Genomic DNA, 25,446 nt, shown 5'->3' with positions numbered 1-25,446 from the left:
TACCTGTAAAATCACGGCGAAGAAAGGAGTCAGAGGATACCAACGAGAACTGGTCCATCTCATTATTGAAGTCTCTCAATCACTGTGACATGTTCACACTAGAATTACTCCTAGTCCTGGGCCAGTAACATAGGCTTTAATAACGATGAGTTGGAGTTCATAAATGGAGTATTAATACCCATGGTCCAGAAAAAAATTCATCAGGATCTTGAAGCTAGTCTTACTCTAAAATGAACGTAAGTGCAGTGGAGAGAGAGAGAGAGAGAGAGAGAGAGAGAGAGAGAGAGAGAGAGAGAGAGAGAGAGAGAGACAGACAGAGAGAGACAGACAGAGAGACAGAGAGACAGAGACAGACAGAGAGACAGAGAGACAGAGACAGAGACAGAGACCAATGCTGTCTTATCTCAAATCAACTAGTGGTATTCAGCCTCTAAACAGTGTCATTTGGAGCTGGGTGTGGTGCCTAAAGCCTGTAATGCCAGCACCCTGGAAGCTGAGGCAGAAGGTTCCAAGCATTCTAGGCCAGGGGCTCTGTGGCACAGGGCTTGGTCAGCATCCATGAACCCCTTGATCTAATCATCAGCACAAATGAAAAAGAAGAGAGGGAGGGGCGGGAGGAGGAATCCCAGGACACTCAATGTCCTGCTACACACTGTTTTAAAATAATTCAGGCAGGCACTCTAATCCCAGCACGTGGGAAGCAAAAATCTGTGAGTTCAAGGCTCACCTGATCCATGTTGAAAGTTCACGGGCAGATCTACATGGAGAGACCCTGTCTCAAACATCAATAAGCTGTCTTTGGAATTATGGAGACTAAATATTCTGCATTTGGAAAATGGTCTTAGTACTAGGTATAAACACTTGTAAATAAATTTTGAATTTTACTAAAGAATGATCTCATAAATTATTCTGAACTCTGACATAATCTAGTTCCCCGAATCTGCACTATTCCGGGAATATTATTTTCTGAATCCAAAACTATCATCTAGCCTTTCCCTCGTTTACAGAGGAGAAACAAAATCTGAAGAAATGTTAGTTCCTGTAGGTCAGCCAGAGTGAAAAGTAGAAACTTTCATCTCTATTTAATTTAAATCCTAAAATCTAAACTGGACACGGGATCAGCAAAACTGGTTTGGACTTCGATAGGTTTACTTACTTACACCAGGGAAACCTGTGAGGACCGCGGTGAGTGCCTGCCGATTGGTAGAAGTTGAGGATTCTTTAGTTCTTACCCTCCACTTACGGAGATGGGCTGGAGATCAGGAGTGGGTAACAACACTTGAACTCCTCCGCGCTAGATGGCGCCAGAACCTCTATTTTAGTTGCGCGAAGCTGAGGCTTCACCAACCGGAAGTTCTTTGCCCTTAGCAAAGATGGCGTCCGATCGCCTACACCAATCAGGTTGCTCTACTGAGAAGCGGCGCTTCCTCCCTCCCCGCCAAGGATCTGTGCGGTCCGAGAGTTCCGGTGTAGCCAATCAGAGCGTCCTCCACACACGAACGCGTGACGTCAGAGGTGGGAGGAGCCCAGTTGTAATTTTTGGCGGGATCCGGTGTGGACAGGGAAGAGAACCGGGTCTTAGGTGAGCTTTGCGGCCTTTGTGTGTGTCGGGGACTCTGGGCGTCCGCGCAGGGACTGGGGTCTGAGGGAGAGGCGCGAAGCTCTGAGGGGAAGAGACCTCGGAATCTTGATCGAGCGAAGCAGGCGACCTTCGGCCGAGGCTGGAACGGGCAAGGCGCCGGCTGGGGCTGGAAGATTGGGGGCTCGTGTGCATAAGGAGCCTGTTTTGGTTTAGTTTCTTTTTTTAAGAGCGCCCTTTTACTTCTGTTTTTTAAAAGTTTGTCTCTGACAGTTTCATGTATGCACATGTAAATATGGCAATTCAACCCTGTTAGCGTCCCTTTTCTCTAAACCCCTTCCTCACCGGTGATACGTACCCTGTTGCTTTCATGTTTCTTTTATCTTGTTTAAATAACCCACTGAAAGCAGTTAGAGTTGCCTACATAAAGAGCACCCTTTTAAAATGCTCGCCCTCACTGACTCCTCTCTCCCTGGCCCCTATTGAATGCGTACCTTGTACGGGGCTCCTACAGAGACACACAGTATCTGCCCTACCCTTCCGACGCTTGGACTCCGAGGAGGATCCAGGTAACAAGCACACAGTAGTGGACAATGGTGCAGTTACTTGGGCAGAGGGGGTTCTAGAGGGGACCTTCAGGGTATGGCCCACTAGAAAGGCTCAGAAGTTAGCCAGTTGCAGATGAGAAAGAACTCCAGAAGAGCTTTCTGGACAAAGGGCATAAAGCCGGAAGCAGTTGAAGAAGCAGAAAGCAAGCTAATCTAGCTCGGAGATGTAAACACAGAAAAGATGAGGAAATAGAAACAAGGAAGAAGGCACCCATTGCTTCACTGGCTTTGTGGATGTTATTCTAAGGGTTATCGGAAAGAGTCAGAATGTTTCGACGGAAGGAACTCCATGGCCTGATTTATGTGCCTGAATATCACTGACAGAAGGGATGGATTGGGGGTGGTAGCAGGATTTGGGAGGCAGAGTCAAGGTAAGCGCTGAATTTGAGGCCAGCCAGAGCTAAACAGGGAGATCCTGTCTCAGGGAGAGAACAGTGAGAATGAGTGAACTGTTGTGGGGAACAAAGTAAAAACCACGGGAAGGCCTAAAGTTCAATGGCGACTTAATTAGGGTGTTAGCGATTGGGGATGCCCCAGGAGATAACACATGGCTCCTGCGAGGGTCCACACAAGTTTGCTGGGTGAGTGAGGCAAAAGTACCATTAGCAGGGGGATGGCGGCATACGCCTTAACAACTTCAGTTTCAGTGTGCTTGTGTACGCAGATGTAGCAGAGCGGTGAGTTTAGAAGAACATGTAAAGAAGTGTGCGGTAAGCACGAATTAAATACTAACAGAACAGCCCTTTTCCAGATCGTTCTCAGAACAGAACAGTTTAAACACAGTTGCCTGACACACACAGTTTATAGCTGAGGAAACAGTAAAGCAAGGCAGAAGGCCATATCCAGACTCAGGGTGCACCAAAGACAGCGTTCAGCCTGTCCTTCTGCCAGATTGGGTCTGACATCCAACAAGAGCAAATGTGTCTTATAAATTAAATGCTAATGTTGGTCGAAGGAGGCTGGAAATCAGGTCTAAAAACAATCCAGGGAGCAAACTATACTTGAGGTAAAAGGCCTTCTGCCTCCCCCACCCACACACACACCCTGGAGCCTCTCTCACAGTTCACTGTTTGGCACGATGGCCAGGGTTCTGATAACCTGCTTCTGCCTCCCCAGTACTACGATTCAAGGCGTTTGATACCCTACCCAGCTCCCATGTTATCTTTCTATCTTAATTTTTCTGGTCCTCTATGCTTTGCCAAGGAGTGTGGAAGTACAAATCCTAACTTACGGTAGAGCTATGCATCTCACACTAAGCTTCAACAGATAAGGTAGTCCTCAAATGCATTAGAACAGTAAAACAGGACAATAACCCTCAATTTTACCACAGCCCGAATAGCTCCTGTTCACACTGGGTCTGTAGTCTGCCCCACACCCTGCACTGCACGGCAGCTTGGTCTCTGACCCCAGTTTGAAGCCAGGTAGAAGAGCTTATGTGAGAAGAGGGGATGCTCCTGGGCTGTTGGTAATGGGAGCGGGCAGGAGACGTGCCGGGTGCCGGGTCTTGGGCGACTCCTAAGGGTGGTGTCCCGGAATTGCTGGGACGTGGTTTGTTGGATGTGCCCTCTGGGAAGAGTCGGTGACGTCTCGAATGTTGGTTTTTATGCAGCCCAGAACCTTTGTTGCGTATCTCCTGGACCGGCTACCTGATCCTTCCTTACCCTTCCACAGCTCAGCCATTATCTTGAAAACATGAATGGTAAGGCCGTCTAGTTTTATGGCTTCCTCTTTGCTGTGTGGAAAACTAGCACATCGTCCTTCACTCTAGCACGAAGCAGCCGGGAGCCAGGGCTGCTTAGTAACTGACGTCTAACTGTCAGACCGGGGAATTGAACTGGGCTGTCTGACTCCGGAGTTACGTTGCATGTGGAAATCTTTTGAAATGGTTTTAGTCTAGATCCGATTTAAATTCTGGTGGTCCTTTCTTTGGAGTTTTGCTTGTTTTCTTTTTTTCTTCAGGGATTTGTGCAAAGAAAAATCCCAATGGAAAAATACTGCTCTGTCGAGTACAGCTCAGTTGGAGCAACGGAGTGTTTGTTCCACGGGCCCTGAACAGCGGACTGCATGGCGGGTGGGGGAGTTGTTGTTCTCTTTGATGACATAAATGAGCTCATCCCCAGAAACTATTACTTTCCCCAGAGTTTTTTAGATTTTGTCCTCTTCAAGAAAAGTGAAGGCAAACATTGAAATTAATAACACTGTGTGGAGTGCGGTGGCTTAGCTCTTTAATTTCAACATTCAGGAGTCAGAGGCAGGTAATTCTCTGAGTTCAGCTCCGTAGTACTGGGATACATGAGATCGAGTCTCAAAAAAGAAAAAGAAACTGTTCTGATTTGGGTTAATTTTATCTATAACATGAAATTACCGGTGAAATAAAGTGTTGTTTAATGATTAAAGGTCAAATAAAGGCAAATATGACAGAAAAGTTAATGATAACTAATTCTGGGTGATGAGTGTTTACGTATCTTTCTCCATTTAAAAGTAACAGTGGACCAGGCTGTGTGGCACCCGCCTTAAATGTCAGAACTAGGAAGGCAGAGGCAGGAGGATCTCTTGAGTTTGAGGCCAGCCTGGTCTAGAGAGTGAGTTCCAAGTCAGCTACAGCAAAACCCTGACGAAAATAAATAAATAAAATAAAAATAACAAAAAGTAAAACGGTAGGCAAGGTCTTTATCTATGTTAAAGCGTTTTTTACTTATTCCTTACTGGCCAGATCTCAGGAAACTTGGTAGTGTCAGAAGCTAGCTCGTTAAAGCAGTGCAGGGGAAAAGATCCGGCCTGGTGCCTGGCCCACTCTTTCTTTACTCTCCTCGGTGTCTTCTAAGAGGCACTCAGGCAGGACAGTAGGTCCGAGAGAAGCAGGCAGAGTGGCAAATCTGGAGGCTCCTTTCAGTTGCCCTGTGAGTGCTGACCGGACACGTTGAGTAGGGTGTGCTTGTGTCTCCGCCCGGGGTGGACTTTCGTTCCCATTTCTTCTAGTGGAGGAAGACGACTTGTGTGTACTAACATCTCTGCTGGAGGAGAATGAGGCAGCAGCTGTGCCCTGTGGCTCGGAGGAAAATGAGAAGTCCTCGTCTCTGGAGGAAGGTGACCCTGATGAATTCGATGAGCTTTTTGATGCTGACGGCGATGGTGAATCTTACACAGAAGAGGCCGACAGTGGGGAAGAGGGAAAGACCGGGGACCAGGAGGAACGGTTGGCCACTCTCTTTGGTGATGTGGAGGACCTAACAGATGATGAAGTTCCTACGTCGCAAGTTGAAGACAGCAGTGTCCCCCCTGCTCCTGTTCGCAGCCGAGAGAAAACCAATCAGGAGTTGCAAGGTAGCCATGATTATGGTGACTGGCTTTCTCCAGTTTGCTCATGAGACAGTAGACGACCCAAGTTTCACGGTTCGACCCAAGTTTCACGGTTCTTGTTAAAATAACTGCAGGTGCAAGGGCGGTGACCAATCGGTTTACTTTTCAAAAAGGATGGAAAGACGGCTTAGTAAGACACATGCGTGAGAACCCAAGTGCAGAGCCCCAGTGTGAGGAGTTGGGGACAGATGGGTCTCAAGGGCTCACAGCCAACCTAGCAGACCCTGAGCTCAGTGAGAGACCCCACCTCAAAAAAATAGGCAGGAGCAATGAAGGAATACGGACCCCAAAGCCCTTTGTATACAAGCACACGTGGCTGAACTTGAATGGGTTGGGGGACTAATAAAGTCAGCACTGCAGCGTTCAGGGTCCTCCTTACATCCCTGTCAGCTAGTGAGGCTTGATCCTCCACCAAACGGCTCTAACACTTTATATTTCTCATAGAGTGTATTATTACTTTAGGATGTATGTACATAGGGAGCCAGGGCAAGGCTGCAAAGCTCCCACGCAGTTTGGTTGAGCAAGAGACCATTTCTGAACTGCCCTTTTGAGACACGCATGCCCTTTGTCGGTCCTGGCCCCGTCTTACATCTAACACAGAAGCCAGCACTGGTCACACTGTGGCACTTTGGTCTATGATTGCTTGACCTCTGTAACATGTTTGTACGAATTCCTCTTTGGGGATTCTGCTCTTCCGAGACAGGGTCTTACTATGCAGCTCAAGCTGACCTCATCTCCCTCTCTGTCCTCAGCCTCCTGAGTGCTGGAATTGCAGGCTTACACGACCACATCTCACTAGCAGTATAAGCTCCTGGCTAGCTCAGGTGTCAAAAGGCTTGCTTACTAAGGATAAAAGGGTTCTTTAAGGAACCTCTCAAATTCTTCTATGAAGTTCCAGCAGTAACTGTGGGAGTGTCTTGTGGGTCTCAGTGTCTTGGGTGGGGATAGCATTGTTTGTGTCAGATACAGCATGCTCTCCTATCTGAATCTTAATATACTTTTCTCTTGTAGATGAATTGAAGAAGTTGCAAGAGCAGATGAAATCCTTACAGGAGCAGCTCAAAGCTGCATCACTTCAACAGCCTCCAAGTTCAGCCCGTTTGCACGAACCACCCGGTAAGGTGACCGTAATTGTGGCAGTAATATGCATTTTTGTTACCAAGAGACTGTAGCATTAGCATTTCCACCCAGCACCTGCCAAAACTAGCCTTCCTCATTTCTTTCGATCCCAAAGGTGCATCTCTGCGGCCCCCGCCTAAGGAGAAGAAAGTTCGGAGAATTCAGGAGTCGGTGTGCTTTTCTGCAGAGCTTGATGCGCCTGCCTTACCCAGGGCCAAGCGGGTGGCTCGAGTGCCAAAGACTCCTGCAGGTGGGTACTCCAGGCCCGGCTGGATCTCCCTGCTCAGCTCCGTTGACAACCCATCATTCTCTGGTGTGTGCGTGTGGTTTGTAAGAGAGGGTTGCAGGCAAATGAGTTTGTGTGTACAGATCCCCGGGGGCTGGAGTCACAAGCATTTGTGAACTGCCCAGCCATTGCCACACAGAGGTCTACTGGACCGCACTGAAGAGAGCTAGACGATACTCACAAAGTGGTCTTGTTCTCCGGTGAGATTTGATTACGTGAGGCCTGTTGGTACACACTTGCGCCTCTACACTTGGAGGAACCTGCATTCTAGGCCACTCTGAGCTTCAGAGTGAGACCCAGACTCAAAATAGCAACAAAAAGTATCTAGTGCCTTGATAACAAGAAGAATACCACTTCTTATGTTAATTTTCTAGAGTCATCTTCAAGGACAAGTGCACCCTCACAACCACTGCGGGTTATTTCCAGTTTCTTAGAGCCTAAAAGCTCTCCGTCTAGGTCAACAAGCATACCCTCACCTCAAGCTGTTCCTGGAAACAAATGCAGTGGGATGACTAAAAATCAAAGCAAGGCAACCCCCGGGAATCCGTCCCTGCAGGTTCCCCAGGTCTCTGTGGAAGCTTTCTCAGGCCTACGCCTCAGGTCAGTAGTTGTGACATCCCTTTGCATCCTTTTATGTGTCCCGCTAGGTGGCTCTCACTCCTGTCAGAAGATGGGTCTTCTAGAGGGCGTGTGTGTGTCTGTGTGTGTGTGTGTGTGTGTGTGTGTGTGTTCACACAGCAGCAGCTCTTGACTGAGGGATCCCAGTGTGGAGGGCAGCACTGTCTTAACTCAGTACACTGTGGTGTGGACTATTTAAGAAAGGCTTGTCTACACAATGATAATGGTGGCCGCACACCTTTAATCCCAGTGATCTGGACCCAGAAGCAGGAGTAGCTTTGTGAGTTCAAGGCCAGCCTGCTCTACATAGTGACACAGATTTCATTATAAAACTTCCCATCTTTGTATAGGTGTGGTCTAGTCTATATTTATTGTGTACAGAGTTAGGATCCTAGATAATTTTTAAATGTATACAATTGAAGTCTATACAGTTTTTGAGTATACACAGTGTTTGATTCCCATAGGCAGAAAGCTGAGGAAAAAGGATTGGGAAATAGGGCTAGCCTGCATAATCATAGTAAGATTACAAAAGATTATAAAGTAAACTTTACAGGTAAATCTATGTCCAGGGAAAAGTAACCCTCACTTTAAAATTATTTTTTAATCTTCTTTAAAGGGGGAGGAGGGTGCTTACCAAGACAAGAAGGTTTCCAGGCCAGTCATAGTGAGATGCTGTCCCAATTAAATAGAAGCGCCCCGAGCCACAGGAGAGGTTGCTGTCTGTAATGTCCCTAACCACGTCGTAAGTGCCAGAGAGTGTCACCAGAATAACGACCTAGCAATTTCCGGCTTCTTGACCCAGGCGACCTCGAGTCTCCTCCACAGAGATGAACAGGAAGATGACAGGTCGGAAACTGATCAGACTGTCTCAGATCAAGGAGAAGATGGCAACGGAGAACCTGGAAGAGACAGACTGGGTGACATTTGGGGTTATCCTGAGGAAGGTCACGCCACAGAGCGCTAACAGTGTAAGCTGCTTTATTGATTCCTGAGCTGCGCCAGCCCCGGCTAAAGGGGTCCCCGGGTCTTCACTTGGCACCTGTTAAATAACTCCTGATGGGTACTCGTCTTTGGGCTGGTGTTCAAGGGTACTATCTGCAAAGAACGCTTGGCTGAGAGACAGTGGGGACACACAGTGGGGCTGCGTATTGTGTCCAGTCATTCTGACTATTTCAGTTCTCACTGTTTAGGGGACACCTGTGTTGGTCCCTGAAATACTGTCATCTCTCCTGTGGAGAAGGCCAAGTACTGAGAGGCTGAGTCCACAAATCCCAGAGATAGGCGTCTGTGAACATAAGGTGCTGGGATCCCTGGCCCAGTCAGTGAGCTGTGTACTGAGACAGCTCTTAATAGCAGCAGCGGTGACATTAGTCGCCTGCTCTCCAGCCCTATGGTCGGTATAAACGATAATGCTGTAGGTGCTTCTTGTCTCATACCAGGATGGTAGTGGGAGGTTGTTGCACACAATCCGGTACCCGTGACGCTGGATGTGCTAGGTTACACCCTCTCCTTAGGTTACTTGTGGCCTGCCTTGCTTCTGTTTCATCTCAAATGAGGCAGGTAATAAACGCTAAAGCCCAAAGAAAGAAAGAATTTATTATTTGAAAGCACTCTGACAACCATCTATTTAAGGTGAATTAGAGTCAGATGTTTTCCCACAATAAGACACCCGAACCATTCCGTGGTCACTCTACGCCAGGGTTTCAAACGTGACTGAAAGGAACTCTGTTCACTCCAGGGGAAAACGTTTAGCATCTGGAAACTGAACGACCTTCGTGACCTGACCCAGTGTGTGTCCTTGTTTCTGTTTGGAAATGTTCACAAAGATCTCTGGAAGACAGAGCAAGGGACCGTCATAGGGTTGCTCAACGCAAATCCCATGAAGCCCAAAGAAGGCTTGACGGAGGTGAGACTGGAGAGCTTGGACTGTTTGGCTGTGGTTTCTGCAGTTACTTCTTTATCAGAAACATCTGTGTTAATCTTCCAGGGCTCTGCCTGATTCTGTCGCCATTCTAGCTCTTCACTGGCTGGCTCACTGCCTGCCAAGATTCTATGAACCTTGTTCTAAATGGTTTTGAGTCAGCATCACAGTTCCAGGGTTTACTGAACTCTTATTATCACTGCTATATTACTGATTATCATAGAGAACACACACTTGACGCAGCTTGAGTGGAGGTGAAAGAACAACTTTACAGAGTCATTCTTCCTTTATGTGGGTCTGGGGAGCGAACTTGGGGCTGCAGCCCTTGTACCTGGGCCATCTCGCCAGCTCAGCTTTACCAAACACTCCCACTTGGGTGTCCTTGGATCCCTTCATATGTGTCCATGGTTGTATCAAGATCAGTCTGATGCAACTGCATGAACTTTGCTTCATTAATGTTACCATCCTAGCTGGCACTTCAGTCAGAGCGAGCCTCCATCCTCCCAGTCTGCATTAGAGCTTTGTTACCATTGCTTCCTAGTAAGTTGCTAGCCAGTGTAAATTGCAACGGAGAGTTTTTCCCCTCTGCCCCAGCAAGAGCTTTATTTTCAGTAGAGAATGGCAAAAGTCTTCATTTGTTGCTTGGGGGTGTATTTGATCATTCCTGACAACACAACAGAAAAACTTCAATAGGGTTTCTTTTAAACAAACAGTGGGGTATAGATGGGTGTGGTAGTTCACACCTATAATCCCAGCAGTCCTAAGGCAAAGGCCAGAGGATTACTGCCATTGCTTCAAGGCCAGTCTGAGCTCCAAGGTAAGATTCTGTCCCATAAAACCACTCTGTGTGTGTGTGTGTGTTTCTCTGTGACCTGTGCTGGCCTTGAGCTAGGTAGACCTCTTACCTCTGCCTCCCAAATTCTTTAACTTACTGCCTTTATTAGTTTACCGTGGGCTCGAGGTGGGGTGCATGTGTGTCAGCATATCTGTGGAGATCAGGAGACAGCTTGCAGAATGGGCTCTCACCTTCCACCATGTGGGTTTCTAGAGTTGAACTTAGGTTGTCAGGGTTGTTAGTAAGTACCTTTACCCACTGAGCCATCTTGCCAGCCCAATTTTCTTCTAAGTATAGTCTAGTATTGTGCTAGGTATGGGGAAAGTGGCAAGTCTTGGGTCATTCTGGGCTAGGTGGTGAATTTGGGCTATCCTCTAGTGTACAGCAAGACCCTGGCCTCTCCTCCCTCACAAAAACAAAACACTAGAAACAGGCAACTTAGTGATGCCATAGCTCTGTGTCTTAGCTACTTTCTTATCCCTGTGAAGAGCCGCCATGACCATGGCAACTTATAAAAGAGAGCCTTACAGTGTCAGAGATGAGTCCATGATCATCGTGGTGGGGGGCACAGCAGTGGACAGGCAGGCGTGGCACTGTGTAAGAGCCTGCATCCTGATCCATGAATTTCAGGCAGAGAGACTGGGCCCAGTCGTGGACTTATGAAGCACCAAAGCCCACCCCTAGTGATATACTTCCAACAAGGTCACACCTCCTAATTCTTCTCGAAATATTTCCAGCCAACTGAGTACCAAATATTCAAATACATGAACCTCTGGGGCAATTTTTAGTCAAGCACCACAGTGAGTTTCTTGCCTTTCCCTCTTGGTTACAAGCTGACACCAAATCACCTATGAACCAGAATACTGTAGCTCCCTACCCTGGGAGGGGAATCTAGTCATTGGTTATTTTATTCATCTGGGTTGGGAAGCTCTGAACAGCTTGATATTTTCTGCTAAAGTTCCTAGATCTGGTAGAAGGTCTTGGACAAACTCAAGCTACCAGGGTGTGAATGCAATTAGGCAGAACAGCTCTGTTACTGATAGGTGGTGAACGCAGTTAGATAGAACAGCTCTGTTACTGATAGGTGTGAACGCAGTTAGATAGAACAGCTCTGTTACTGATAGGTGGTGAACGTAGTTAGATAGAACAGCTCTGTTACTGATAGGTGTGAACGCAGTTAGATAGAACAGCTCTGTTACTGATAGGTGTGAACGCAGTTAGGCAGAACAACTCTGTTACTGATAGGTGTGAATACAGTTAGGCAGAACAGCTCTGTTACCAGTAGGCTGCTCAGTGGGCTCACCCCTCTAGGCTCGGGAAAACTGTCTAGTATAGATGGGGGCTTACCTGTGGCCAAGTTTGCACAGATTCTGTTACCTAGCAACCACTGGGCCCTGTGACTTCAAGTGACAGGATGCTCTGTTCTGGAAACAAGGACAGGGCCCAGGCCCTTGAGGACAGCCCTTATCTCAGCCTGTGTTCTTGGTAGGTAGGCTTGCCTGAGAGTTGGCAGCAGGGAGCAGGAGAACTGAGTCAGCCATGGTCATTAAGACTGTCCCCCCTCTTATCACCACTGGTGGCTGGATGAAGGTGAGCCAGCCTGTCTCCTTTTAGTAGGAAATCAAGAACTTCCCTATCAATTGCTATTTCAGTCTAATTTGCCAAGCCTCAGTCATGTGACCATTGTGAGCTATAAGGAATGCTGGGAAAACAGTGCTGAGATATGTCTGAGATTGAGCACTTGGCCAGCCTGGACAGTCAGGATTCCGACAGCCACGAGGAAGGAAAAGTTGGTTCCGGAAAAAGGAGCTGGGATTGAGTCTTCTGCACTGCCTAGTCTACAGTTGTATAGAACACTGGCTTCAGAGATGCCTTCCCAGACCAGATGCAGACATATCTGGATAAAGACCTTGGCACTTATGTAAGCTCTCTCTCACAGGTGTGCTTATCTATCGATCATCCTCAAAAAGTCTTAATTATGGGAGAAGCTATGGATCTGGGGACCTGTAAAGCCAAGAAGAAGAATGGAGAGCCATGCACACAGATAGTCAACTTGGTGGGTCTCAAACCCTTTAGTGTTTGCCTATGCACAGTCAATCATGAGGAACAGACTTGAGGTGCTGTGGTGGTGATGAGCAAAGGGTGCACTGGAGGGCACGGACTCAGCGAGCACATGGTGTTGTGAGGCTAGGAGAGATGGCATCACTGCTGACCGGGCCCTCATCAGGTGCTTTTCCCTGCAGCATGACTGTGAGTACTGCCAGTATCATATCCAGGCCCAGTACAAGAAGCTCAGTGCAAAGCGGTCCGATCTGCAGTCCACTTTCTCCGGGGGACGGATTCCCAAGAAGTTCCGCAGAGGCACCAGCCTGAAGGAGCGGCTGTGCCAAGATGGTTTCTACTATGGCGGGGTTTCTTCAGAATCCTTCGCAGCCTCCATGTAAGGCACTTCTCGGGGCTGCTCTTGGGAAAGGATTTTGCTTCTCTCTTAAGAGGAAGCTAGAGGTGGACTGTTCTGTAACTGTCCTAGCGTACTTATAGGAGCTGTCTCTGTAGCTGAAGCCAGAGTGGACAGGGACATCTTTTATTCCCAGGGAGAGGAGCACACTGAATGGTTGGACCCTGAACTCAGACATCATCAGGTGTGATGTCTCCCCTGCGATCCCAGCTCTAGGGAGACCCTGTCCCAAAGTGAGAAACCAGTCAGGAGAGATGGCTCACGGCTAGGAGCACACAGTGCCAGCCAGACCGCTGGATCAGTGTGCACAGACCACTCTCAGACACAAGACACTCTTCAAGTGAGAAAAAGACCAAGAGGCGATGGCAGCAGAATCAGGAGTCTGCCAGCCGTGGTGACTTCCAGGCCAGCGCGGGTGTTTGAGCTCCTGTATGAAAACAAAGTGATGACTCTCTTGAGCCGCTATTATTACTCTTTGTTGTCGTGGTTATTATTCTAGAGGGAGGATGCAGGCCTCTTAGAATCCACCTCCAATGTCATGAACACGTGTTATGTGGCTCACGTCAGGGCACAGGGATGCAGGACAGGTGATCGTGGCCTCCACTGTGTCTAAGGAACCCCAGGTGACGTGTGGCCTTGTCATCTCACCATAAGGGTGGCGTCTGAGCATTAACAGGTGTGAACATGTATAAAGGAACCGCGATTGAACTAAAGCAAGCAAACAAAACAAATTATTTTCTGATCTTATAGAATTAGACAAAAAAACTGGTGCTTTATATTAAGTAATCACTCTTTAGTCATTATTTTTAGTAGCTATATTGTATCCTTTAATGGTTACTTACCATATTCCAATGGGTAAATAAATACTAATGGTATTTCTAATAACATTGTAGTTTTTTAATTTTTTGAGACAAGATTTCATGTAGCCCAGGCTAGCTACAAAGACTTATAATCGTAACTTACTAAACTTCAACAGCCGTAAAGTATTTCAAAACAAATTCTTGGGCTTCTGTACCACAGTATTGGTGTAATTTTTGATGTTCCTGGCCCTTCGGCAAAGCTTTTTAGTTCAGTCACCACAGTTCCTTCGTACATGTTCTGACCTGTCATACTCAGAGGCCACCCTTATGGTGAGAGGACAAGGCCACACACATCACCTGGGGTTCCTCAAGCAAATCTGCAGGCTCTCCATCTGTGATTCAGTGTGTGAACCAGAACTCCTGGGCTACCAAGCTGTGGCTGGCGAAGCCTGCGTGTGTGGGTGGACAGGCCTTGAGGACCTTGGACCATTGGTAACACATGCATCGGGAGTCCTCATATTTTGTTTCAAAAGACATTATAGCTCAGTAACTTTCTGCTTTGGTTCTTGTCACTACAGGGCGGCAGCCATTGCTCCTAAGAAGAAGGTTCAAACCACGCTGACCAATCTGGTTGTGAGGGGCACAAGCTCAGTCATCCAGGAAACAAAACAGAAGCTGGGTAATTCTCTCTGCACCCATCCTCTGTTTCCCTCTGTCTCCTAGGGGTGCAGTATTGGGCTGAGAATGGTTATGGCTCATGCTCTTCAGTGATGAGAGGCCACTCGTCACCTGAGCTTCGTGGATCATGTGGCGTAGGCTGAAGAAGAAAGTTTGGTGACTGAGCAGTAAGGGAAATCTTCAGCTTGATCTGAGCGGGTCAGCCTCTCGGTGTCCAGCATTAGTCCCGGTTCCCAGCTGATCGCTTAGTTACCTTTTGTTAAAATAGGCATAGGTTAGACAGTGCCAGTCCACCCATAGCTTTGGTCCTGAGAGTGATTAGAAACCTGCATGGCCTCTTACTCATGCATACTCCAGAAATGACATGTCAGTGGGTCCCACAATCCTTAGGGGCTGAGTGTCTGATGCCCTTGGCTGTCCTACTAGTCTGACCTTTAAGTTAAAAAGTTCTGCATTGGGGCTGGGATTTAGCTCAGTGGTAGAGCGCTTACCTAGGAAGCATAGAGGCCCTGGGTTCGGGTCCCCAGCTCCAAAAAAAAAAAAAAAAAAAAAAAAGTTCTGCATTGGCTGGAGAGATGGCTCAGTGGTTAAGAGCACTGGCTGCTCTTCCAGAGGTCCTCAGTTCAATTCCCAGCAACCACATGGTGGCTCACAACCATCTGTAATGAGATCCAATGTCCTCTTCTGGTGCGTCTGAAGACAGCGACAGTGTGCTCATAAAATAAATAAGTAAATCTTAAAAAAAAGGGGGGGGGGGATTTAGCTCAGTGGTAGAGCGCTTGCCTAGCAAGTGCAAGGCCCTGAGTTCGATCCCCAGCTCCGAAAAAAAGAAAAAAGAAGAAGGAAAAAAAAAAAAGTTCTGCATTTTTCTTTAGTATTCCATCTTATTCACTAACAGATTACTAAGTTATGACTATAGAGTTTAAAAAGTGAGCTCACATGATATCAAACCATTTACATTTTGAATCCTCTAAAATTAATGTCTGCATGTTTCAGGAATTCCCCAGAAGAGCTTGTCTTGCTCAGAGGAGTTCAGGGAATTGATGGCCCTGCCCACATTTGGAGCCAGAAACTTACAAAAGCATTTAGCCAGAGCCAAGTCCTCAGGTACAGCCAGCGTATGTGATTATGGGGTGTGAGCCCATGATCCCCAGACCTTTTCTATGACCCCTCAATATGTGGCCTGTGTTTTAGGGAGCCCCAAACCTGCCATCCAGTCCATCTCAGCGTCGGCCCTCTTGAAGCAGCAGAAACACCAGATGCTGGAAATGCGGAAGAGGAAATCAGAAGAAATACAGAAACGGTAAGAGGAGCAGATTTGTCTCTGCCTCTAATTAATGCTACTGCTCCCAGAGCCAGAGCCTGTTGGTGTTGGGGAGAGTAGTTGCTGTGGCCCTGGAAAGGAGAAAGGGAGAGAGTATGGAGACGCTTTCTGAGCACCAGTCTTGAGCTCCACAGCTTATCTACAAAATGAGAAACTTGGGTGCCACAGTTCTGAAGTGAAGCCACAGACTTTGTTATTTCAAGGTGTCAGCTTGGAGCCGGCAAAATGGCTCAGTGGGTAAACATGGCTGCCACCAAGCCATAGGAGCTAGGTTCCATCCACACACCACCACAGTAAAGGTCAGGACCCACTCCCACAAGCTGTCTGTCCTCTGACCTCCTGTATGTACACTGGTGGGCAAGCAGGGTGGTACATACCTATAATCTCAGTTCTTGAAGGTACAGGCAGGAGAGTTACAAGTTTAAGCAGCAGGGCGATCCTGTAGGAAGCGTTTTATGCATCCTTCTGGAGAAGGTAAAGAATTATCTTGTGGATGATGTAAACAACTATAAAATATGACATTCTTTTACTTCACTAACAGTATTTTGTATGTTCTTGCATCTTCCAAAACTTCCCATCTAATTTTATATCCATGCTGTAATCGATCAGGATTCTGTGGGTGTTTCCTGTCTGTGTAGAAGGGCCTCATGTTGAAGTTACCTTAAAAGAGTAGCTAGGTCATTACTGAAATGAAGAAGGCTGGCTCTGAGGCAGACAGGGTGGGGTGTGCCTCTAATCCTAACGCTGACGAGTGAGGCTGAGTCAGGGGTCTGTCTCCTCAGCACCCTGTGCTCAGCACAGTGATACCCAGTCTCATGTAGCCCAGGCTGGCTCTGAACTCACCTCCCAAGTGTTGGAATTTTAGGCGTGTACTTACAACACATGGCTTGAATTCTTCTGATGTGTTAAATCTGTATAAAAGTAAATTGCAGTGCCGGTTTTCTTAAGGACTTTTTGATTGGTTGGCTAGTTTTGGGTGGGGTTGTTTTGTTGTTGTTTTGTTTTTGTTGGTTTTTTTGTGTTTTTCATTTGGTTTGCTTTGGCTTTTTGTTTGTTTTTCAAGATAAAGTTTCTCTGTATCCTTGTCTGTCCTGAAACTTGTTCTGTAGACCAGGCTGGCCTCAAACTCAGAACTGCCTGCTTCTGTCTCCTGGGTGTTGGGCTTAGAGGCTTGTGCCACGGCCACCCAGCTTAGGTGGTGGTGGTGGTGGTGGTGGTGGTGGTGGTGGTGGTGGTGGTGGTGGTGGTGGTGGTGGTGGTGGTGGTGGTGGTGGTGGTGGTGGTGGTGGTGGTGGTGGTGGTGGTTGTTGTTGTTGTTGTTGTTGTTGTTGTTGTTTTATCTCTAATTCTCTTGACAGTTCCATACATGCTTATAAGGAACTATCGTCATTTTAACATCCCATCCCTCCTCCCTTGTGAAGGGTTTCTAAACATTCCGTGTGTATGCCCTTCCTGTAGGATAAACTGAGAAGGAAGGAGATGCAGAGAGGCCCCGAGGGTCTTACAGCTAACCACACACAGAGATGATTTTAGATATGCGCTGTAGGCGGCACGTCCTGCCGAGCCAGTTGGTAAAGCAGTCATGCGTTAGGAAGCATGGAACATCCATAGCACAGTCCATCAGCAGATGGCAGAGCTGGTATTCTTAGTTGCTAATTTGAATTCTTAGCCAAAGACAGGAAATTGTGTACCAACAACTAGTTGGCTTCCAGCTTAACTCAGGTCTCCTGGTCTATTTTGAATTCTAAGCCTTGGGTATATATTTATTGTTTTATTTACTTTGGGCCTTGGGTGTGGAATGGACCTAGGGTATGCGAGACAAATGAATGATGCTGGTACTGAGCCTAGTACCCAACCCCATGTTTAGTTACTTCACATTCCCTTTAAGGTTCCTCCAGTCCTCAAGTGAGGTCCAGAGCGCAGCAGTGCCGTCTTCCTCTCGACAGCCTGCTGCCCAGTCCCCTCGAACTGGGGCTGAGTTCCCCAGGTTGGAAGGAACGGAGGCCCCGCGGATGCCCAAGCTGGGCAGAGGCATCTCAGACGGGGACGACGTTCTCTTCTTTGATGAATCACCACCACCAAAACCAAAGCTGAGCGCAGCAGCGGAAGCTAAAAAGGTGACAGGGGTGTTGGGCAGCCAGCCAAGTGCTTACTGTGTTCACGGACCTGAGTTTGGGTCCCTAACACTCAAGTAAAACGCCAGGCATGGTGGCTGCATGTGACCCTGGGGCTGCTGGGGGTGGGGGTGAACAAATGGATCCATGACAGACAGCCATTCTGGCCAAGTGGTGAGTTCAGGGCTGGGGAAGGATCTTATCTCAAGAGGAAAGATGGGGGCTGGAGAGGGGTCGTTGTTAGAGTACTTGGACGGTCTGGTAGAGGACCCAGGTTAGGGTCCTAGCACCTGCACCAGGAAACTCATGTAGCGTGTAGCTTCAGCTGCAGGAGATAGAACACCTTCCTCTGGCCTTCAGGGCACCTGCACGCACATACATGGCACACGTACACACAAGCAGGCCCTAGACAGACAAAATTTAAATAAGGTGACAGTGGTGAAGGAAGAAAGACACTGTTGTTAGGTTAAACACATGCATACAAGTACTCACGTATACTATACACACCATGTCCTTCGTGTTAAAAAATTGAAGGGTTTATTTATTTTTGCTGGCATCTGTTTTCCTCACTTGGCTTTCCATTCTGTGAGGACGCGGTATTTAAACTCTACTACTGGCCAGGGAAGAGCAGCTGAGCAGCTTAGCCAGTCATCCTAAAGTTTCAAAGTGGGTGCGGTGTTAACGGTCAGCACTGTGGCATCAAGCTTATCTAAGAGCTCGGGCCACTGTTGCTGAATAATTTCTCGTCAGTCCAGAGGAGGCAGCCCTCGGGAAGGTGTCGTTGCACAGCTGGAGACAGTAAGTAGCAGTAGCAGAAGATGCCTCGAACCGTTGTGGTGAACGTTCAGCCTCTTAGCCAGGGCTGCACTGCACTGGGGCTGTCGTGACTGAAGTTATGAGCCAAGAAATTTTTATTACTGATAAAAGGCTGTGAGCACACAACGTGTGAAATTAACTCAGAGTCAAACACATGACAAACCCAGGCTGTTGGTGGGAATCCTTGCCCGTGCCGATGAAGAGCCTTCAGTACTGGCTTGCTTCTGAGCCTGCCACATGCACACTTTGTCTGACGTACATGTGATCGTAGTGCACAGCACCATCAAGTGCCGTCTGACGCCTTGGCTCAAGTTCCGTGCTGTTCTATGTTACGGTCTGCAGTGGTTTGGGAATATGCTCAATTCTCTACTGAAAGGTGGCTTTAAATGTGGAAGTTAAACCGAATGGCTTAATTACAGCAAACAGAGGCATTTGATAGTTCCCTATCTTTCCTCAGCATTGAAGAACCAAAACTAGTATATCTCTGAGATGTACTGCTGCAACAGTCGATTTTAAAAGTCACTAAATTAATTTTTTGGCCTAAGATTTGGATAGACTTTCCGACAATTCCCAAAGGGCCCTAAACATACTTCTGCCATTTCATAGTATACATTTCTCTGAAACATCTATAGACTTCTGTCCTGCCAGCTTGTCTGTGTGTGCACATGCACATGCACACGTGTGGTGGTGGGCAGACAACTTACAGGACTAGGTTCTCTTCAGCCACCATGTGGGTTCTCAGGTTAGAACTCAGGTCACCAGGCTTTTCTCACTGGGCCATCTCAGTAGCCCAGTTTCCATTAAGAGAACCAAGGATTGTAGGACTGTAGGCGCCTGTCTTATCTCAATTGTTTGTTTGTTTGTTTGTTTCTAGTTAGCTGCTATTGCAAAATTGAGGGCAAAAGGCCAGATTCTTACAAAAGTAGATCCAAACAATATTGTAAGGAGGCAAATGGACCCCCGAGATGTGCTGGGCGTGAAGGAGCGTGCAGAGAACAGCAACACGGTTTCCCCTGAAGGTATGGTGGCTTCGCCGTCGGTAGTGGGGACAGATCTGTTTAGAAGGACGTCTTCTAAGCATAAGTCCCCCAACATCCAGTGTTGGCTTGGGTCTCTAAATAGCCCAAGCTGCCTCGCTCCAGCTCTGTCTTTTTGCTCGGGTCCTGAGGGCTGGGTTTAAGTCACGAATCACCTGCCTGCCTCATGTGCTCGCTCCGTAGAGTAACACGAACTTGGAATCGGAGCAGGTGGGGAAAGGGTTCCATACCTGGTCTAGGCTCCTTAGTCTCTGCTTAATTTTTGGTTTCTGTTTGTTTGTTTTAAACAAAGTCTCATTCTGTAGCCAAGGTTGTCTGTCTTCAAACTCTGCAATTTTCCTGCCTTGCCTCTGCCAGCAATGGTATTATAGGCCATCAAACCCAGCTTTCTGTACACTGAGGTCACCCTTGCCAGTTACAACCTGGTGACAGAGAGAGAGCTAAGGGGTGAGGCACTGGTTCCCTCAGTAATAACCGCTCTTGTTGTGCAGATGACCTGGAGCCCGCCAGGAAGAAAAGGAGAGAGCAGCTTGCGTACTTAGAGTCGGAGGAATTTCAGAAAATCCTAAAAGCAAAGTCCAAGCACACAGATGTCCTGAAAGAGGTCAGCACCCAAGGGATCGGGCCAGTGTCCTTCAAAACAAAGCTCTTGGAGGACTGGGGATCCATGTATCTGTATAGTATATGATTTGCTTTAAGAAGCAAGAGCATTTTAGATAAGGGGTGTGTGTGTGTGTGTGTGTGTGTGCGTGCGTGCATGTGTGTGTGTGTGTGTGTGTGTGTGTGTCTGTGTGTGCACACTCGTGTGTGTGTGCGTGTGTCTACATGTGCATGTTTGTGAGCTTGTGTGTGTGTGTGTGTGTGTGTGTGTGTGTGTGTGAGTGTGGGAGGGAGGGTGTGTGTGTGTGTGTGTGTGAGTGTGTGTGGTGTTAGGGTGTGTGTGTGTGTGTGTGTGTGTGTGTGTGTGTGTGTGTGTGTTGGGGTGTGTGTGTGTGTGTGTGTGTGTGTTGGGGTGTGTGTGTGTGTGTGTGTGTGTATTAGGGTTTGTGTGTCTGTGTTAGAGTCACACAGTGTGAACTCACTTGTGTGACTGTCCCAACTCCAGAGCTGTGTCATCGCTCTTCAGAGACAGCGCCCTGCCCACAGCCCTACATCTCTGGTTGCTTGGGACGTTCTTGTGCCTTGAGCATTTGCAGTGGCCAGCACCTAGCCGATGGGGCTGTCGTCCTTGGGACCTCCTGTACCTTCCTTCTGTGGACTCTGTGGGAACACTGAACTGGCTGTCACTCATGCACTCTCAACTTAATGCCACTGCCGATCTCACTGTTGGCTAAGAACTTCTTTTAAAGTCCAAATGCCTTATGGTCTTCTTACCGACTTTTATTCCCTAGTTTAAGGTATTTTGTTTTGTTTTGGGTTTTTGGTTTTCTGTTTTGTTTTTCGCATGTGTGGGGTTTTTTTTGTTTGGTTGGTTTGGTTTTTTATACCTTTACAATCTTTAGCTTTGTAGGGTCCTTACACTTGTTTCCTCAGCTCTGCTTTGCTGATTGAGCTAAATCACGGTGTCATTATTCTGAGCGTATATTGCATTTGGTGCACTTACTCCCGTGGGTTCTGCCATTCAGGCTGAGGCTGAGCTACAGAAATCCTATTTTGAGCCACTGGTGAAAAAAGAACAGATGGAAGAAAAGATGAGAGCTATCCGGGAAGTGAAGTGCCGCGTGGTGACGTGCAGGAAGGTGTGCGGGGGCAGGGCTCTGCTGGGGGCGGGGGAGCTGCGCAGGATCTGAGGCATTATGGGATGTGGAACCATAGCTTGTATTATGTATTTAGAGTTGAAAATAAATAGCGCAAGATAGACAAGGTTCAGGTGCCCTGCCTGACCTGGAACTGTGCAGTGGCATGTTTGTAGGGAGATTCTGCTGTGTGGCCACTAGGACCAAGTTGTTCCTATTACTGTTTGTCAAGTTCTGACAAATCCTGGTGTATTGATAATTCAAAGTTTGCTATCTCTGGAACCTTGACCAAAATTTTTTAAAAAGAGAGAAAAAAAAGGAAAAAAATATTTTGAATCTTAAGATTAGCTTTGGCTTACATGAAACTCAAACTATGCGGTCAAGACTGTTCTTGAGCTTGCAACCCTTCTATGTCAGCCTCCCAGATATTGGGGTAGAGGCTGCACCACCAAATGTGCCCTTCCTAACATCTCAGTGTCACTGAATGTTATTATATGCTTCTACTTAAATGGGGCAGACGTTAGAAAATAGGAATTAGTATAAGAGAGAGTCAAAGTCTTAGTTAGGGGTTCACCCCTGTGAACAGACACCATGACCAAGGCAACTCTTATAAAGGACAACATTTAACTGGGGCCGGCTTACAGGTTCAGAGGTTCAGTCCATTATCATCAAGGTGGGAGCAGGGCAGCATCCAGGCAGGCATGGTGCAGGAGGAGCTGAGACTTCCAGGCAGCTAGGGTGAGGGTCTTAAGCCCACACCCACAGTGACACACCTACTCCAACAAGGCCATACCTCCTAATAGTGCCACTCCTGGGCCAAGTTTATACAAACGGTCACAGTCAAGAACACTTGAGCCTGGTGTGGTGACTTGTACCTCCAATCCCAGCATTTGGGAGGTAGTGATGGGAGGAGGCTATACATGATCACAAGTTTAAGACCAATCTGGGCTACACAACCCCGTCTCAGAAAAGAAAAGCATCATTAAAGATTAGGTGGTCATGTCCCAGCAGTGACAGAAGTGTAGAAGGCCCTGAGAGCAGCTCCTCCTCCCACCTTCAAAGCCCTCACCTGTCATGTGGTCTCTGTCTGTCTATACAGTGTGCCTACACCCACTTCAAGCCTCTGGAGACCTGTGTCAGTGAACAGCATAACCTCCACTGGCATGATGGTGTGAAAAGGTTTTTCAAATGTCCTTGTGGAAACAGGACTATCTCCCTGGACAAGCTCCCAAACAAGCACTGCTGGTATGAGCGCCACATGGGCTTCTCTGTGTCCGTGGTTCTTCCTGTATGGTCCCTGGAATATGAGGTCATCACCTCAAGCCTTCCCGTAGCTCCTGATAGCCCTCAAGTTGGAACTGTTAGCTGAGACCTTGAGGTAGAGCCTCCCCCAGCTGACAGTGTGCATGGTGGTAGGCTGAAGGGTGTGTGTTAGGGTAAGCAGTGTGGGCAGCCCGTGGATAGGGTAGTGGGTCCTTTTCACCAGGCAGATGGCACTTACAAGGATGGGGCTCCCCCTGCCTTGTCTAGTCTCAATTCTTGACCTAGAACATTGTCCTCAATAGACAGGAGCTAGTGCCTAGATGGCGCCCCTCACTGGGACAGGCACTGCCCTGTATTGCTGTCACCTGAAGTTTCATCTCTGAAGCCTCCTGATTATTGAGGAGTGGACAGCTGTTTCTCGGGTCACTGAAGTGCTTGACTCTGTAGCTTCGAGCATATCCGTAGATGAGGTAGATAATATGGGTGCCTCCTTGAGCAGCTCTTCCTTGAATGAAGGGGCAACTTGTTCCCTATGACCCCACCCCCACCCCCATTGTCTTCATGTGTATGGGTTGGAGAGCCGTTAATATCTTACTACTTAGTGAAGCCATTTTTTCTGTTTCAGTAACTGTGGCCTCTACAAGTGGGAACGGGATGGAATGCTAAAGGTATGTGTGGTGATCTGTTTTTCATTACAGTAACAAAAATTACCTGAGATAATCAACTTTAAGGAGGGAAGATTTCCCTTGGTTCACAGTTCTGCAGTTTCTGCCTGCTCGGTCTGTTTTCAGACCTTTGGTAGGAGAAGATGGCAAAGACTCGTTTATATCATATAGAACAAAAAAGATCCCTGGGTCCTGTTCCTTCAGGGTCCCATCCAGAGTGATTGAAGAACTCCCACTAGGTCACACTACCTCCCAAGAGCACCGATCAGGTGCCAAAGCGGTAGCAGATGGCCTTGGGAACATTCTAGACGTTGCCCAGCTGTGTACTGCTGCGTGCTAATTCATAAGTTGGTGACCCAGGGAAATAAAGATCTTAACTCGTGCGCTCTCCTTTTTCTAGGAGAAGACTGGTCCAAAGATCGGAGGAGAAACCCTGCTGCCACGAGGGGAAGAGCACGCTAAGTTTCTCAACAGCCTTAAATGATGCTTCCGACACCTCCCGACCGGCCTTACCTCTGTGGCTCTGAGAAGCAAGAGATTGGCTCCATGCCGCCCATTTCCCTGATTGACACCACGAGAAAGAAGTGCTTGGTAGTCAGTGCCTACTCTTTCCTCTGTGTGCTGGCTGACACCATGTTTAACATCAGTGACTCTGTGGCCTCTCCCCGAGGTACAGATGCCTGCCTCACAGCAGCCACACAGATTTTTGCCTCAGAACAGAACGGTGTTTCAAGCTCTGCTTCTGGGTCCCTTCGAGTGTTAATGTGGACACCGAGAGACAAAGGGCTAGCACGGTACAGTTATCTCCCCATCCCATCCCCGGGCCTTGTGTGGAAAGCAAAGCTTGACCCACGTGTCTGTGACATCCCAACACTCGGCTTCTGGATGATGAGTTTCAGTGCTGACGTTGGAGGCCACGGTCTTTCCTTCTGTCGCATATGATTTCAGCTTTTTTTTGAGGTGGAGTCACTAGGCCAGTTTGGGACTCAGTTTCTTCGTATAGAGAAGGAAGTTGCTCTGCCTACAGTGCTGTGGGGCTCGGAAATGCCTAAGCTCTCTTCAGCCTGTAGCGTGGGTTTATTTAAAATAAAGTTCGATGCAACTAATAAAAGCTGATGTACAGGGGCTGGGGATTTAGCTCAGTGGTAGGCAGCTTACCTAGGAAGCGCCAAGGCCCTGAGTTCGGGTCCCCAAAAAAGAACCAAAAAAAAAAAAAAAAAAAGCTGATGTACAACTAGAGAAGCTGTAGAACACGACTGAGAAACCAGCCGTACAGATAGAATCCCCGAGCACTTGGGGTAGGGTTACAGGTGTACTTACGTGTGTCAGGAATCTTAAAGATCAAAACATACGTAGCAAATCCCACTAAACATTTAGTTCTCGAGATTAGGCTAACAGTGCCCGACCTGCGTGAGTGCTGGTCCTGTCTAGGGGTGAGGTAAGTTGGCGGGATCATTACTGGAATCTGAACTCCAGCTAGACAACGTGTCAAGAGGGTAATCATGAGGAAAGTAGTTACGGGACATGGATGGTTGAGGCTCTGAGGAGCCAAGATTCAGGCTCATGGCTGGGTGCCCTACAGCTTTGTCTGTGCTCTGTGAGGGCCAAAGGGGCTGACCTTGGTAGTCCTGGTCCCCTAAGGTCTGACCACCATTTTTTAGGGGCATTTGTGCTTTGGCTTCTAACTCAACAAAGGAAAAGAAATAAAGTATTAGTAAGGACCAAAGGTTCTTGGGAGTGGTCTGAAAGGGCGAGGTGTCTGACGTTGGCTGCACAGCTATGCAGAACAGGAAGGGCGGTTGCTCTGAGAGTGGTCTGTGCCCTGTAAATGTGTTCTCCTCTGCTCAGTGCATGGCTGGTCTTCGCTTGCTGTCTGTAAGATGGTGACATGCTTACAAAGCTCTGGGGACTGAGTATGGATGTCTTTAATTTTTAAATTTTAATTCCCAAATAATTAGAAACACAGTGGAACCCCTTCCTACTCTCACAGATATTGGAAGGCTGAATTTTTATGCATTATATGTGTGGTTTCCTATAATATTCAGGGGTGAGGAGGGGGTAGAGAGAACTACCCATGTGCCTTGAAAATATTCATTAATAGAATTAATCTTTTAATCCTGCCTTTTAGTGCTTTTACCAACTATTAAATACTTTCATACAAATTCACTACGTTTATCTTTTTTTTTTTCTTGACTTAATATCAGAGCTATATCACGTCCTCGGACACTT

At 47.6% G+C, this 25,446-nt stretch overlaps 1 protein-coding gene across 1 annotated transcript; it reads left to right on the top strand.

The window, feature by feature from the left end:
* The first annotated feature begins 1,373 nt into the window (after positions 1-1,373).
* Mcm10 (minichromosome maintenance 10 replication initiation factor) lies at positions 1,374-24,328 on the top strand. The gene is made up of 19 exons (XM_032885183.1): positions 1,374-1,515; positions 5,116-5,511; positions 6,559-6,663; positions 6,782-6,916; positions 7,327-7,552; positions 8,373-8,538; positions 9,309-9,476; positions 12,266-12,382; positions 12,570-12,766; positions 14,163-14,263; positions 15,259-15,369; positions 15,457-15,565; positions 17,475-17,703; positions 19,391-19,535; positions 20,045-20,157; positions 21,179-21,292; positions 22,389-22,534; positions 23,178-23,220; positions 23,618-24,328. Exons 1-19 carry the CDS (start codon positions 1,374-1,376, stop codon positions 23,699-23,701), a joined length of 2,847 nt encoding a protein of 948 aa, XP_032741074.1. The 3' UTR covers positions 23,702-24,328.
* The last annotated feature ends 1,118 nt before the right edge of the window (positions 24,329-25,446 follow it).

The sequence above is a fragment of the Rattus rattus genome, chromosome 14 (genome assembly GCF_011064425.1).
Source record: "Rattus rattus isolate New Zealand chromosome 14, Rrattus_CSIRO_v1, whole genome shotgun sequence".
In the NCBI taxonomy this organism is placed as follows: Eukaryota; Metazoa; Chordata; class Mammalia; order Rodentia; family Muridae; genus Rattus; species Rattus rattus.
Note: the sequence above shows the minus strand (reverse complement) of the source record. Positions and strands in the feature narration are given on the sequence as shown.

Bases quoted from the DNA above. Each gene is read 5' to 3' on its own strand.
- Mcm10 (XM_032885183.1), top strand. From the start codon at position 1,374: ATGGCGTCCGATCGCCTACACCAATCAGGTTGCTCTACTGAGAAGCGG. The intron at 6,664-6,781 runs GTAAGGTGACCG...TCGATCCCAAAG, and splicing joins CCGTTTGCACGAACCACCCG to GTGCATCTCTGCGGCCCCCG. The intron at 19,536-20,044 runs GTATGGTGGCTT...CTTGTTGTGCAG, and splicing joins CAACACGGTTTCCCCTGAAG to ATGACCTGGAGCCCGCCAGG.